Source organism: Uranotaenia lowii, chromosome 2 (assembly GCF_029784155.1).
Source record: "Uranotaenia lowii strain MFRU-FL chromosome 2, ASM2978415v1, whole genome shotgun sequence".
Lineage (NCBI taxonomy): Eukaryota > Metazoa > Arthropoda > Insecta > Diptera > Culicidae > Uranotaenia > Uranotaenia lowii.
Window position 1 is genome coordinate 154667068 of NC_073692.1, and position 16586 is coordinate 154683653.

The following is a 16586-nucleotide window of genomic DNA, read 5'->3' on the forward strand; positions in this document are numbered from 1 at the left end:
TCTCGGATCGTTAAAATCAACTATCGTTTTTACAATATTGTACCGTTTCGAGACTAAATAAGCGAAATAGTCATTCGTTTCCTGATCCATCATAAGATACGTGAGTGCCCGAGTAGAAGAAAACTAAATGTAAGTTTGTTTGAATCTAGTTTAAAGTTTAAAATACTCACAAAATAAAATCTATTTTAGCTTCAAGCTGCTAAAAACTTAAGACGCTGCTTTGAGGATTATTTCTTTTTCCGAACACTTGAAGATTTATAATCTTCCGGACATAACCTCAAGATGTCGGATCCGGCGAATGATACGATCAGGAATGTGGAGAAATCGGTCAACAATCGCAACTGCATGTATTGCGAGGAAGTTGATAGTGAAGATGACATGGTCCAATGCGACATGTGTAGCTTTTGGAGTCACTATCAATGCGCGGGAGTTACCGAGGCTGTGAAGAGTGTGCCGTGGAACTGCACGAAATGCAGTAATTTGCTGCACGTTCCCAAAATAAGGAAACCAGTTAAAAAGAACGTTTCCAAACGGACGGGAAGTGCCAAAAGCGATGTCGGAACGGAGCTTCGAGAAGGTCGGCCATCGATTCAAGAATCACTGAGCCTTCTCGAACAAGAATCGGCTGCGATCGAGCAGCAACTGCAGGAGGAGAAAATACTGCACGACAAACGCTTGGAATTGGAGAGATCGGTAAACGAAAAAAGGCGTGCGCTGCAACAAAAGATGCAGGAGGAGAAACTTCGCCAGGAGAAGCTGCAACTAGAACAGCAATTGGCGGACCACAAGGACTTCTTGATCCGGCAGAAGCAGATGCGCGACCAGTTCCGGAAAATGAAAGCCGATCTGAGTCAGGAGTTTGAGAACGATGAAGAGGACAGCGATCCGGATGTTGGTTCCGCGAAGACGAAGGCGTGGGTAGAGACGCAAGAAGATCCCCGCGGAGCTTACCCCAAGAAGCCGGCAGCAGCGCCAAGGAGTTTCCCTCTCACTGTGCGTAACGCGTTGGTGGAACGGCATGGCGAGACAGATTCGGAACAGAGCGGGATGGGACGCCAACGCAAACACGAACCATTGGCGACGTCATCGAAAGGTGAGGCTCAAGCGGAGAAGAAGAAGAATGTGGATACCGACCATCGTTTCAAAGAGCTGTTGGAGCATTATTTGAAGGCAAATGGATCGCAACAGGAGCTGGAAGCATCCGAACCAGAAGAGTCTGAGCTAGAAAAGCTTGAACAGGCTTTGATTAGGAAGTTGTTAGAACGTAACACGTTAGGACGAGCTTGTAGTGTAAGTTCAGGGCCGACTAAAGAACAGTTGGCTGCACGACAAGCTGCGTCCAAACATCTTCCTACTTTTCGAGGCGAGCCAGAGGTGTGGCCCCAATTCATCAGCTGCTTCGAATACACCACGGAGGCGTGTGGGTACACAAATACCGACAATTTGAAGAGACTTCAAGACAGCCTTCAAGGACTAGCCAAGGAAGCAGTTCAAAGCCAGTTGCTCATGCCTGAGTCGGTGCCTGAGGTCATCGAAGATCTGCGTCAACTGTTCGGTAATCCGGAAAAGCTGTTGAAGTCACTGATGGCGAAAGTACGGAAGGTACAAGCCCCTCGAGTGGACAAGTTAGAGTCGTTCCTGTACTTCGGGATCACGGTAAAGCAGTTGTGTGATCACCTTGTTGCGGCCAAGCTACACGACCACTTGAGCAACCCCATGCTGGTAGCGGAACTCGTCGATAAGCTGCCATCCGATTATCAATTGGATTGGGTACGCTTCAAGAGAGGTAGGACTGATCTTCCTCTTCGTATGTTTGCCGATTTCATGAAGGGAATCGTGTCGGAAGTTTCTGAGGTGGCCGACTTCAACGGGGAGCAGAACACTGCGGTTGCGGAAGGACGGCGAATGTACAAAAGGAAGGAGCGCGTGAATACCCACGACACTAAAGTGTTTCCGGTCGTGCAGAATACGATGCCGGCGAGAACGAGAAAACCCTGCCCGATGTGCAATCGCACAGACCACAAACTAAGGTTCTGTGACGATTTTGCGTCATTTTCATTACCGGATCGTCAAAGGTTGGTCGATAGACTCAAGCTGTGCAACATTTGTCTGTGTGACCATGGGAAGATGAGGTGCACCTTCAAAGTACGGTGCGAGATACGGAGCTGCAAAGGAAATCACCACACGCTGCTGCACAGGCACGAGGAAGCAGTTAACGTTACCGTGGCGGAGTGCAACCCACATTATAATGTCGATCGGTCAGTAATCTTCAGAATGATACCGATTACTTTGCATCATGGAGGAAGGGCGGTTCAAACCTTGGCGTTCCTAGACGAAGGAGCTTCAACAACACTTGTTGAGAGCTCTCTAGCAGATTCGTTGGGCGTCGAGGGAACTCCGGAACCCCTGGTCATCGTGTGGGCAGGAAATGTTAAGCGGAATGAAGATAGTTCGAGGAAAATTGACCTGCTGGTATCTGCCGTGGATTCTCGTAGAAAGTTCATGATGTCGTCTGCCCACACTGTCGGAGAATTGAAGCTGCCTCTACATAGAACCTGTTACGGAAGCATCGTAGAAAAATACCACCACTTAGACGGAGTTCCTTTGTCGAGTACCAAAATGGAAGTTCCCAGAGTTCTTATAGGCCTCGACAACCTACATCTATTCGCCCCTCTGGAGTCCAAGGTTGGTGCCCCGGGAGAACCGATAGCCGTACGTTCAGCGCTGGGTTGGGCAATCTATGGTCCTGATTCGAGACTTGAGCAGCAGCAGCAGCACTATTTGAACCATCATCTTGTTCAAAGCTTGAACAATCGCCAGCTTCACGATCTGATGGCGGAGCAGTACGCTCAGGAGGAGCTTCATGTAGCACAAGGCAACCCCATAGAATCGGAGGAAATCCAGAGGGCCCGTGACACGCTGGAATCAACAACTATCCGAGTAGGAGACCGCTTCGAAACGGGGCTACTTTGGAAGCAGGAGCCTGTTTTTCCAGATAGCTATCCGATGGCGCTGAACCGACTGAAGAGCCTAGAACGACGTTTTCAACGAGAGCCGCATATGAAACAGAACGTGAACCAGCAGATTGAATACTATCTGACCAAAGGCTACTGTCATAAGGCCACGGCAGAAGAGCTGAAGAGTACCAATCCTTCTTCCGTGTGGTATCTTCCTTTAAATGTCGTGCTGAATCCTAAGAAACCTCATAAGGTACGTTTGGTGTGGGACGCGGCGGCCAAATCGCAAGGTGTTTCACTCAATTCTTTCCTGCTCAAAGGCCCCGATCTATTGGCATCACTTCCGGCGGTCATCAGCAAGTTTCGAGAGCGACGAGTTGCAGTGGGAGGTGACATCAAAGAGATGTACCATCAGCTCAGGATTAGAGAGGCAGATAAGCAGGCGCAAAGGTTTCTTTTCCGGTTCCCGGAAGACGATCATCCTACCGTTTTCGTCATGGACGTGGCCACCTTCGGCGCTGCCAGTTCTCCATACTCGGCGCAATACGTCAAGAACCTGAATGCCCAGCAGTTTTCCACTCGCTATCCAGCAGCAGCACAGGCCATCGTTCACCGCCATTATGTCGATGACTACTACGACAGCTTCGACACCGAAGAGGAAGCCATCGAGCGAACCAGAGAGGTACGTTGGATCCACTCGAAAGGTGGATTCGAGATCACCAACTGGACGTCTAATTCTACAGCTGTTCTTCGAAGTTTGGGAGTGGGTGGTGGCTCCAGAGAGTCAATCCATTTGAACCAAGACAAGGTGACGGATTACGAACGAGTTCTCGGCATCATGTGGGACACACAGAACGACGTGTTTTCCTTTGCAGTGCCCACAAACGCAGCGGCTACAGAGGCAGAACCACCAAAGAAAAGGGGAGTCCTGAGCACGGTCATGTCGCTGTTCGATCCAATCGGCCTGTTGGCTCCATTTACGGTGTTGGGAAAGATGCTCATGCAAGACCTGTGGCGAGCGGGTTGCGACTGGGACCAGCGTATCGACGGAGAGTGCCTGGATAAGTGGCGACAGTGGGTCGCAATGTTTTCTCTGGTCGAGGGTGTTCGGATTCCAAGATGCAACTTTGGATCGACACCTCCTGACCGATTTGGCCAAATACAGCTACATATCTTCAGTGATGCCGGGGAGAATGCGTACGGAAGCGTCGCGTATCTACGGATTTGTGTGGAAAATACTGTAAAATGTTCGTTGGTGATGGCTCGATCGAAAGTAGCACCGATAAAACTTCTTTCCATTCCACGGCTTGAACTGAAAGCAGCAGTCTTGGGAGCGCACCTGAGTCACACCGTTAAGAACAACCATTCCCTTCCTATTCATCAAATTTTCTACTGGAGTGATTCTCGAACTGTTCTCTCCTGGATTCAAAGCGACCAACTTCGTTATCAGCCGTTCGTCGGCTTCCGTATCGGAGAAATTCTGAGTCTCTCCAAGCTGACAGACTGGCGCTACGTTCCAACCAAGCTAAATGTAGCAGATTCGCTCACCAAATGGGGTCGTCTTCCGGATCTTTCGAGCGAAGGTTCATGGTTTCGTGGCCCGGAGTTCCTGTACCAGCAGCCGTCGGAATGGCCTCAACAGAATCTTCCCGCTGCAAATACACGAACGGAAATCAAGGCAATACACCTTTTTCACGGTGTTGAGCTTCCAAGTTGCTTTATCGACGTGACTAGATTTTCGAAGTGGAATGTTGCAGTTCGCACCGTGGCATGCATTTTCCGATTCATCTCCAACTGCCGGCGCCGAGCCGCTGGCAAATCCATCGAAGTAGTCCTTTCGACTCCAAAGCTTAAAAAGCTTATCAAGGTTGAAATTCCCTTTGTAGTGGTTCCGTTGCGGCAAGACGAGCATCGATGTGCCGAAAATACTCTCTTCAGGTTGGCTCAGAGCGAGTCGTACAGCGACGAAATCAAGATATTGAAGAAGAATGCAGAATTACCTTTTCAAAATTGGTTTCCACTAGAAAAGTCCAGCCCTCTCTACAAGCTTGTGCCCTTGATCGACGCCGATGGTGTGTTGAGGATGGAAGGTCGTTCTGAAAAGGCAGAGTTCCTCCCTTTCGATCTTCGCTTTCCAATAATTCTATCAAGATCTCACTACGTTACGGATCTTTTAATTCAACAATACCATGAAAGGTTTGGGCATGGATTTCGAGAGACGGTGAAGAATGAAATCAAGCAACGTTTTCTGATTAGCGGTCTTACCAATTTGATAAGACGAACCGAACGAAGCTGCGTGTGGTGTAAGGTCCGAAAATGTCTGCCGAAGAATCCACGAATGGCTGCACTTCCCGTACAAAGATTAACTCCATTTAAACGTCCATTTAACTTCGTGGGCATTGATTACCTGGGTCCTGTTGAAGTCGTCGTCGGCCGCCGCAGAGAAAAACGCTGGGTTGCGGTGTTCACGTGCATGGTTGTTAGAGCGGTGCATTTGGAAGTTGTCCACAGTCATACCGCGCAATCATGCATCATGGCGATCCGCCGTTTCATCAGCCGCCGAGGTCCAGCCTCCGAATACTTCACAGACAACGGGACGAACTTCCGAGGTGCGAGTAAGGAGATAATCCAACGGGTACGAGAAATTGATGCTGTTTGTGCCGATGAATTTACGACTGCTATCACGAGTTGGCACTTCATCCCACCTGGAACACCCCACATGGGAGGGGCGTGGGAAAGGATGGTGCGCTCGGTGAAGCAAGTCATGGCCGCTTTGGACGACGGGCGTCGATTGAACGACGAAATCCTCCTGACTACGCTTGCTGAAACTGAGGACATGATCAACAGCCGGCCCCTAACTCTTGTAACCACGGACTCAGTGATGGGTGCACTTTGTCCAAATGTCTTCCTGCGAGGTTCAGATCCCAACGAGCCGCATGAAGTCATTCAACCTACGCATCCTGCAGAAGCACTTCGGGATGCTTACAAGAGATCGCAGCAGCTGTCCGACGAGTTATGGAAGCGGTGGATTAGAGAGTACGTGCCGACAGTCAACCAACGGTCCAAGTGGTTCTCCGAAACAAATCCTCTAAAGAAAGGGGATCTCGTATACGTGGTCGAAGGCAGTCGACGCAAAGCATGGGTTCGAGGAGTCATCGAGGAGCCGATCGTTTCTGGTGACGGAAGAGTCCGTCAAGCTTTGGTACGCACAACTGGTGGTGTTTTTCGACGTGGAACGGCGAATCTGGCGGTACTAGAGATTGCTGACAGAGTCCAGACGGTGGGTCCAGAGAGTGCCGCTCATCATGCATCTTCTGATACTGGTGGTAACGCTGATCCGGTGGCTCCAGAGAGTGAATCCGGACCAGGTTTACGGGTGGGGGACTGTTGAGCGTGTAAAAACTGCGCGACTCGGCAGCCTCGTCGGAAAGTGAGCTAAATACATCAACAAGAACGGGGTAAACAAAATAGAGAAAAAAGACCGGCAAAAACAGGGAATCGATTTGGATAGCTTGTGTAGCAAAGAGCAGTTTTCAAATTGTTAATTTTCTAAAGTGTTTACCGATTAAAAGGCAGGAAGTGATTTACTATTCATCCATATTATACAGTCTACAAGACAAATCGTCACTTCAAGTGAATCTAACCTGCAAAGGCATAATTCCGAGTCTCGGATCGTTAAAATCAACTATCGTTTTTACAATATTGTACCGTTTCGAGACTAAATAAGCGAAATAGTCATTCGTTTCCTGATCCATCATAAGATACGTGAGTGCCCGAGTAGAAGAAAACTAAATGTAAGTTTGTTTGAATCTAGTTTAAAGTTTAAAATACTCACAAAATAAAATCTATTTTAGCTTCAAGCTGCTAAAAACTTAAGACGCTGCTTTGAGGATTATTTCTTTTTCCGAACATTCAAAATGAAGCTTATTTATCGACAACAACAGAAAAACGGCAAAAATCTTGAAAAACCAACGATTTTTGATTTTTTTTTTCTTGAGACTTCAAAACAACGTCAATTTGTATTCACTCTGGCATTCGCTAAGTGAATATTTAGTGTAAGAATCTGAAAATGTGGAATATTTAAATATTAGTTCATTCAGGAGAATATAAAGATCAAAGTTAATATCCCGCGACCTCTGGTTTTGCGCGCCTATGGTTCATAACTTTGAATTTAAAACGTTTTTCATCAACCGGAACGAGTGGCTCTGGAAAACAGTATCTGACGTTTTCTTTTTTACCATTCTTAAATATTTCAAATAATTTTGCAGCTTGAGTTTGAAGCTTAAGCAACATTTTCTCTACAATTCCAACGTTTCATTGTAACTTCTTTAGTTGATTAACAAATTGGAGATTCTTTCCTAAAGCAGCCGGTTTTAAAAATTCAACTGAAGATGAGAATGATAAAAATTTAAACTATTAATAAAGAAAACTTGATCTATCTGTTGGAAAACGACCAATAAAGATACAACTGCTTCCCGGTCGGATTCGAACCTTTGCCTAGTTGAATTGTCGGTAAATCAAAATCTCTTATCACACTACTTGTATTGAAGGGGATATCTCAGTCGTAATCTCACATTTCGTAGACGAAGAATCGATATCATCATAAATTTTAATTGGTGACAATCAGGGCTTTTGATTAGATAGGGTGTCGGCAAAATTCGAATTCATGACCTAGCTATCCGTTGACAACAGCTGATAGAAGCGAATAGAACCTTTGTTGAGCATTTTATGGGATAGGATTTCGAATCCAACTGATGACCAGGGCTTTAACGACACGCGCTGAGCAAAATGGAAGCTCATGAATAAATATTTTTGTAAGACCGAAACAAATTAGTCGGGAAATAAAGTGTGAACGTTAGCAAATAGTCCAAATGACTATACTCCTTTTTTCAATGACAAACTGTAAATCGAAAAATTTAAACGCCCAAATGTAGACTATTCAAAATTTTACGACGATCATCGTTATCTTGTTTTGCGATGTTATTTGCGTGATCACGCCTACTGATTTCGATTTAATCATATTTCAATGCCATGTGGAATTCCGTTGAACATCTGAAATTTGAAGCGTTTAGTATGGTCAGTGCTTTTAGTATGCACGATTGAATTGAGGCTTTGATTAGGCAAGCTGCTAGCACCTCACAGACTTATTCCATCAAAGCTAACCGACCGAAAACACTCGATAAGAAAAGTGCAATATCAGAAATGAAACACAAAATATTCGATAATTTAATGGTGAGCCATAAAACATTGAGACTATTTTAAGATAGGTTAACAAGAGATTTTAGCAATCGAACATAAATCTTAATTGCTCTGTACATTTTCCTCATGAAAAGCAATATGTAGTCTCAAATTTTCTTCAACTTTTGAATAAAGATCAAATGTAGCTATGATTATCTGGTATTTTCAATTATGAAAATACAGAGTTTTGCAGGATGATGTACCAGATGATTTCTGTTACGCAGATTTAATAGAAAGATGTGGCTGACATCGTAACAGATTATTTAATCAGATCAGCATTTCTACCGAACTCCTTCTACGAAAACATCTTTTAAATTTACCATTCACGCTTGGAATAATTTTAAACACTTCTCGTGAGAATGAACGTGAAAAACCTCATTTCGTCAATAACTCCAACAATGCTACTAAATTAGATTTAGTAACATGGCTGAATCGATGGAGCATGAGGATTGAGGATGAAGAGAATGAAGAGTAAAGTCAGCCAGACAATACCGCGTCGGACGTCGTTGAGTTCTAAAACGCTGACGCGACGCACTCTACAATTTTCGCACGACAAAACAGCGTCCACTGACATGAATCACAGGGAAATATTAAAAAAAAAACTCGGTAAACTCCAACACAACATGTTATATTCAATTTATTTTTATTTTTGAAAAAACGAGAACATAAAAATTAAGCTAGTATTTATAATTGATCCTTTATGATTTCATCATCATGTAAAATATGTTTTAATGTTAAAAATAAATTTCAATTGCGTTATTCAACAAATTTGTATCATCGAGGAGACAAAATGCTAAAATTTTGAATTTTTTCAAAACCAAAACAATGCCTTCACTGACGAGACGCACCGTTGTGATGACTCAAGCGGAAAATGGCATCCCTAAATCAAATACCAACGCGATGCTGACGCGACGCGACGACGAACGGGCTATTGTGCGACCGCCTTAGCTCAAAAACCGGTCACAATTAGTGTGTGTAACTTGGTGGAATCGATGGGGTATGAATGGTTGAAAGATGAAAATCCAACTGGTCTTGTTCTTTAAGACCTTATAGAGCTGTTTTTATTCCGATTCCCTCGCCTAGATGAAAATTTCGCGGTGAAAACCGGGGGAATCGGAATAAAAACAACAAGGAAAAAGGTTGAAGGTGAAGGTTTTAAAGAACGAGACCAGTTGGATTTTCATCTGTCAACCATTCATTCCTCATCGATTCCACCATGTTACACACACGAATTGTGACGCGTTTTGAGTTAAGGCGGTCGCACAATAGCCCGTTCGTCGTCGCGTCGAGTCAGCATCGCGTTGGCATTTGATTTAGGGATGCCATTTTCCATTTTCTATAAATTTTTAACATTATAGGTACCGTAATCCGGGGTAATATCACTTTTTTTCAATATTATTGGATTATTATTCCTGTTAAGGGGAATGTGGCATGTTTCATATTTTTAAAACCAATACTGGACTCTTATGAACGTAAAACATGGTTGCAGAAATTTATTGGACTACTTTCAATTTGATTTAAAAATCGATTTCGTCGCTGTTCAGGAATTGATGCTTATGGTTACATTGATCAGTCTCCATTTTGACGGTTTTAACGAGTTTTCTTGAGGAACAAAACATCTTCATAATTGTTTACAAATTCTAATTTATCAATTTTACCTGGCTTTTCAACGTTTCCTTTAAAAAAAAATTTGTAACCGAAAAAAAACAATGATGCTGCATACATCTAGGGGCAAAAATTATACTTATTACTAAATAATTTTAGCTTCAAAATACAAATGAAATTTTACCTTCACACATTCCTCTAGGCCCACCCATTTTCATTTTTTTCTTCAAAGTTAATCATTTGATAGGACTCCAATCCATTTGTCCAATAAGGGCTTACTCTTGGAAATTGTCCTTACTTTTTAAATATCAAAAACTTATCATTAAATGTCTGTAAAAAAAGCGCTATAACTATCGTAGTTTTGCTCTAACTGCTTTCATTGTGTTCGTTTAATAATTTAGAAGCCTACCAGTTTTGCCCGAGGTTTAAACCTCAAGCAGACGGTTGCAACCCGTTGTCAGTTGTCAGTTTTGAGGGTAAGCATAAGGGAGAGAATAGTTACCATATATCTGCATCGTCTCGGGTGACGATTTTGTTTGTTTATTCAGAAAAAGTTTTGCCCCGTGCCAGTGTAGAAAACAAAAACGACAATAAGGAGTTTATCGAAAATTAACTATAAACATATTTGAGCCTTCTACTTACTAACGCGTGAACGCGCACAACTGTGCTCACCTGTATGTAGCATCTTGATCTGTCAAGAGTGAACCAGCGCTTTGTTTACGTTTGAAACATTCGCTTCTCCTAAAATGTCGTTAATTATAAAAGAAGTTAAAATTCGCGTGTTGGACACTTGGATGCGAGAGAAGGTCATCTCGATGAATGAAGTGGCGAAACGTTTCGACATTCATCGAGCGTAAAATCCATCATCCACAAGTTCGGGGAACACTAGGTATATGTTCGATGATTTGCCAGGAAGAGGCAGAAAACCAGGACCATGTGAATCAAATTTGGACCTTAAGGTAATCAACCTCATCAACCGGAATCGATCGATGTCCATACGGGATTTGGCGAAAAATGCTGGGACATCGATCGGAATGGTACAGCGAATCAAGAAGCGGAACAACCTGAAGACATACAAGAAGCAGAAAGTGTCCAAACAAACGGCTGAACAAAAATCACGAGCCAAAATCAGAGCCCGGAAGCCAGATTCGTGCATTTTCATGGACGATGAAACTTATGTAAAAGAAGTTTCCAGTACTCTTCCGGGACCACAGTTCTACACTGCAGCTATTGGAGAGGATGTGAGTGACCACGAGAAGTCGATTGAGGTGGAAAAATTTGGCCAGAAAGTGCTTGTGTGGCAGGCAATCTGCTCCTGCGTATTGAAGTTGGCGAGTTTCTTTACAAAAGGAACTATAAATGCCGATATCTACCAAAAGGAGTGTTTGCCGAAAATGTTGCTGCCACTTATTTTTTATTTATTTATTTATTTGCCACTAAGAAACATATGACTCCACCATTGTTCTGGCCGGATTTGGCGTCAGCCCACTACGCTAAATCCACTCTTAGGGCAGAAACACAGTGCACGCGAGCGAGCGAGCGAGCGATTCGCGCGAAGAATCGCAGCTCATTTGAGCACGTTGAAAACTGTGAGACCGTTCACAGTGCAAGCGACGCGATTCGTACTATCGCGCGAAATACCATTCGGAAAATTATCCGTCGCAGCAGTCGCGTGAATACTTTGTTTTGGTTCACCCAAACTTCATATGAACCTGCACTGAGATTATTTCTCGGCAGTTTTATTTGAAAATATATCGTGTTATTTTTAAATAATAAAAAACGATTTTCCTCGACTAACTTTTTAAATAAATTCAGAGCAGAGGTCAATTTCAATTATGACAAAGTTTTTCCAGCATATACCTGTCGTTTGTCCAATATATGGACGAAATGGTGACCAGCAATTTCTGAAGAGAAATTCGTATTATTTTGCGGCACGGTGAATTTGTGCTCATTGTGCTGTAAAAAACAACATCACTTCGGGGGAAAATTTAAACATTGTGAATTTATTTTTTTCGCCAAGCTGCATAAGATGCATATTCCATATATCGGCGCGCGTTTTTTTTTTCTCTAATTATTTGAAACCTTTGGAGATTCCGGTGACAAATTGCGTGGTCATCAGGTCTCGCACGATCCAAATTTTTTTCATTCCATTTTTAATTGCTTGAATAATTTAAGAACGTGAAGTTTTGATGCCAAAATAAATAAGATGGTTTATAAAAAATAATTTTCTTCGAAAAACAAATACTCCTTTTCTTTAAGAACAAATAAAATAACTTTTCCTAGAGAAATTGATATATGGATATTGTTTTAAATATTTAAAACAAGAGTAGATTAGCTGAAAAATATTTAAAGTACAAGCTGCAAAAATGGTTATTTATCATTTCCCTTCATCTTAAATTTCTATAATCATGATTATACAGTTCAAAATATGTCGACTGGAAAAGAAACGCAGCTACCAGATCAAAATCAGTTGCTTGAACTCACAATGAAATTTCCTAGAAAAATTTATAGCATCCTAACATCTGTAACCAAAGAAAACACTCAACTGCTGAGCACAGAACATTTGTATCCAGAAAAAGGTAAATTTTACTTGTTCAATCTGTAACATGAGCAAGGATTAAATTATAAATATGACTCTAGAACAAATTTATCTTACATTAAAGTACTTTTGAAATAAAATCTTTGGTGCTTATTCTGCGAGTCACGTGACGTGGATTTGTTGGGTCAACATGATTTGACGTCAGTGAAAGTCGCCGGCGCTGATAGCGATGAAAACTCCGGTTTGTGGATTCGGCAATAAAAATAATTGAATGGTTTTAAGACGCTGTTAAAAATTTTAATTGAATGTCACATACGAATGTTTTCATAACGATTTAAACAAAAATAACCTCTTAAAAATTATTCTTTCAATTCTCTATAAATTGATTTACATAAATATTATTTTCTTTCCTATCCATAAAGTTTTTTCTCAGTGTAAATCGCATCCCGTTCGTCGCGTGCACTGTGAACGATCCTGAAAAATGTTCGCGCGAAATTCATTTCAGGTTCATTCAAAAATCGCTCGCTCGCTCGCTCGCGTGCACTGTGTTTCTGCCCTTAGGGCAGAAACACAGTGCACGCGAGCGAGCGATTCGCGCGAAGAATCGCGCCTCATTTGAACACGTTGAAAACTGTGAGACCGTTCACAGTGCAAGCGACGCGATTCGTACTACTCGCGCGAAATACCATTCGGAAAATTATCCGTCGCAGCAGTCGCGTGAATACTTTGTTTTGGTTCACCCAAACTTCATATGAACCTGCACTGAGATTATTTATTGGCAGTTTTATTTGAAAATATATCGCGTTATTTTTAAATAATAAAAAAAAACGATTTTCCTCGACTAACTTTTTAAATAAATTCGAAGCAGAGGTCAATTTCAATTATGACAAAGTTTTTCCAGCAAATACCTGTCGTTTGTCCAGTATATGGACGAGTTTGTGACCAGCAAATTCTGAAGAGAAATTCGTATTATTCTGCGGCACGGTGAATTTGAAATTTTTTTTTGTTTCGATTATAGTCGTTTTACCATCTTTATGGCATTCGCGACTTTATCAACGTTACAGTTGGCGGATCGTTATTGAAAAACTTATCCGGTACAACTGTGTTCGATGTTTACTCTTGGGCTCGAACTCGCGGACATCGGCTCAGGTGACAACAGACTTGCCAACTGAGCTATATCACAAGGCCGTGTAGGTGAATTTGAAATGATGAATGCTATTTGTGCTGTAAAAAACACATTACTTCGGAGGAAAATTTAAACATTGTGAATTTATTTTTTTCGCCAAGCTGCATAAGATGCATATTCCATATACCGGCGCGCGTTTTTTTTTTCTCTAATTATTTGAAACCTTTGAAGATTCCGATGACAAATTGCGTGGTCATCAGGTCTCGCACGATCCAATTTTTTTTCATTCCATTTTTAATTGCTTGAATAATTTAAGAACGTTAAGTTTTGATGCCAAAATAAATAAGATGGTTTATAAAAAATAATTTTCTTCGAAAAACAATACTCCTTTTCTTTAAGGGGGGGGTAGGGTCTAACGGGTATAAAAAAACACCATTTTCACGATTTTTTTCTAGAGCTATCGTTCAAACAAATGTATTCAAATTTTTTGCATTATACAAAGCATTGTTAAAAGAACATTTAGTAATTTTTTCGTAGAAAAATATTGAAAAATGAGCCGGTGACGGAGCATTTTCGAGGATGCCTTTTAGAAAACAGGATTTGCGGTGGACACTGTATCTCAGCACAGAATCATCTGAATTCAAAAAATCAGAGCAAAATATTTTTAATAGATGTTTTTCTGGACCCCAACGTTTTTATTTAACTTAAAAATATTTTTATGAAATTTTTGTGGCTGTTTGAAGTAAAAACTACGATTTTTCACTTAAAAATCCGCCATTTTTCACCTATAAAATCTCCTCAAAGTAAAAAAATTCAAAAAAGAAAAACGTTGGGGTCTGGTATTTTATATGTAGAAACTATGTTCCAAATTTGAAAAGAATCGGATAAGTAGTTTTCAAATGACGATGTCCACGGACTTTAAAAATGTGCTTTCGAGAAAAACGCGTTTGAAGTTTCTGCTCTTGCTTTCTTGCAGTATTAGATAGGAGGAGATAAAGGCCTATAACTTCTACAGTTTTGCTTCAATTGACTTGAAAATTTGACACAACATTCTTGAAATGTTTTACAATAAGAAAATAAAAAAATAAAAAAATCGATTTTTTGAAAGTGTTTGACCCTACCCCCCCCTTAAGAACAAATAAAATAACTTCTCCTAGAGAAATTGATATATGGATATTGTTTTAAATTTTTAAAATAAGAGTAGATTAGCTGAAAAATATTTGGAGTACTAGCTGCAAAAATGGTTATTTATCATTTCCCTTCATCTTAAATTACTATTAACATTATTATACAGTTCAAAATATGTCGACTGGAAAAGAAACGCAGCTGCCAGATCAAAATCAGTTGCTTGGACTCACAATGAAAACTCCTAGAAAAATTTGTAGCATCCAAACATCTGTAACCAAAGAAAACACTCAACTGCTGAGCATAGAACGTTTACATATATCCAGAAAAAAGTAAATTTTACTTGTTCAATCTGTAACATGAGCAAGGATAACGATAAAATTAAATAATAAATATGACTCTAGAACAAATTTATCTTACATTAAAGTGCTTCTGAAATAAAATCTTTGGTGCTTATTCTGCGAGTCACGTGACGTGGATTTGTCGGGTCAACATGATTTGACGTCAGTGAAAGTCGCCGGCGCTGATAGCGATGAAAACTCCGGTTTGTGGATTCGGCAATAAAAATAATTGAATGGTTTTATGACGCTGTTAAAAATTTTAATTGAATGTCACATACGAATTATTTCATAATGATTTAAACAAAAAATAACCTCTAAAAATTATTCTTTCAATTCCCTATAAATTGATTTACATAAATATTATTTTCTTTCCTATCCATAAAGTTTTTTCTCAGTGTAAATCGCATCCCGTTCGTCGCGTGCACTGTGAACGATCCTGAAAAATGTTCGCGCGAAATTCATTTCAGGTTCATTCAAAAATCGCTCGCTCGCTCGCTCGCGTGCACTGTGTTTCTGCCCTTAGATGGTTTGAGGATAACGATGTAGATTTCGTTGAGAAAGATGTTATCCTACCAAACTGCCCTCAGCTTCGCCCCAAAGAACGATATTGGGCTATCGTCAAGAGAGTTTTCAAGAAGGATTGTAAGGCCAACATTACCATGGCTTTTTTCAAGAAAAATTGGAATGCTGCGGCCAAGAAGTGTGATCAATCAGAATGAAACGCGTCAAGTCGAAAGTCCAAGAATATTACCGATAATTACTTTTTTACTTGTATATCTTTATAAACTGTAAGAATAAGCTTTTTAAAACACTTCCGAACTGTTTCTTTGTTTGAATCATCAATAAAATTTATACAACGAAAAAAATGTGTTTATAACTTAGTTTCGATACACTTCTTAGTTTCTCTCGCTAATCCAAAATTTTTGAGGTAAATGATTTAAGATTGCCCGGTTTTATCCGGGTTTGCCCGGATATTTGATACAAAATTTGTGAACAGTCCGGCTCGGCTCAGTTGCCCAGATTTTATTGAAAAATGCCCGGATTTTGCCGGATTTTTTTTCACTTTATTTGGCAAATTAAACAAAAAAAGCCTAACACACGATTTCATTTCTATATTTGAATGTTGATGAAAAAAATATTTTTTAAATATTATTATTTTGATTTTTGTTGAGTAATTTCTGGGTTTTTACAAAATTTGCCCGGATACTGTCCGGATTTATTGTGGTCAACTTAGATATGAAATGCACGGATTTTGCCAGGGTTTAGAAGAAAATTGCTCGGATTGTCCGGCCCGGATACGTTCTGAAAAATTATGGCAACCTTAATTTAAATCAACCCCCTAGCAACTTGACGTTTCCCATACAAATCGTGTGTGCCAGTTTTTTCTGGTTCTCTGGTTCTGTCAAATCGAAAATCGAGCTACTCAACATGTCGGAAGGACCCATATTGAAATATGTTTTCTGTTACTGGTTCAATAACTAAAAAAAAGTTTTGAATTTGGAACTTTTTGCTATGTTTTATGTGAAGTGAATCTGTTTTCAAAAGTTTAGTCTAAGAAAACGAGTAGAGTGTTAATTTGTGTGTCCTACATAAGGTATAAAAGTTCTGGACTGCTTTAAATATATTACTGATATCCAGTAGTTTTTTGGGACAAG

General features: G+C 40.9%; 1 protein-coding gene across 1 annotated transcript; it reads left to right on the plus strand.

Moving 5' to 3' along the window:
• The first annotated feature begins 282 nt into the window (after positions 1–282).
• Positions 283–6348, plus strand: LOC129741984 (uncharacterized). The gene has a single exon (XM_055733828.1). It carries the CDS (start codon positions 283–285, stop codon positions 6346–6348), a length of 6066 nt encoding a protein of 2021 aa, XP_055589803.1.
• Positions 6349–16586: the final 10238 nt, after the last annotated feature.

What these genes read in the sequence shown, in the direction of transcription:
- LOC129741984 (XM_055733828.1), top strand. Translation starts at nt 283, where the DNA reads ATGTCGGATCCGGCGAATGATACGATCAGGAATGTGGAGAAATCGGTC.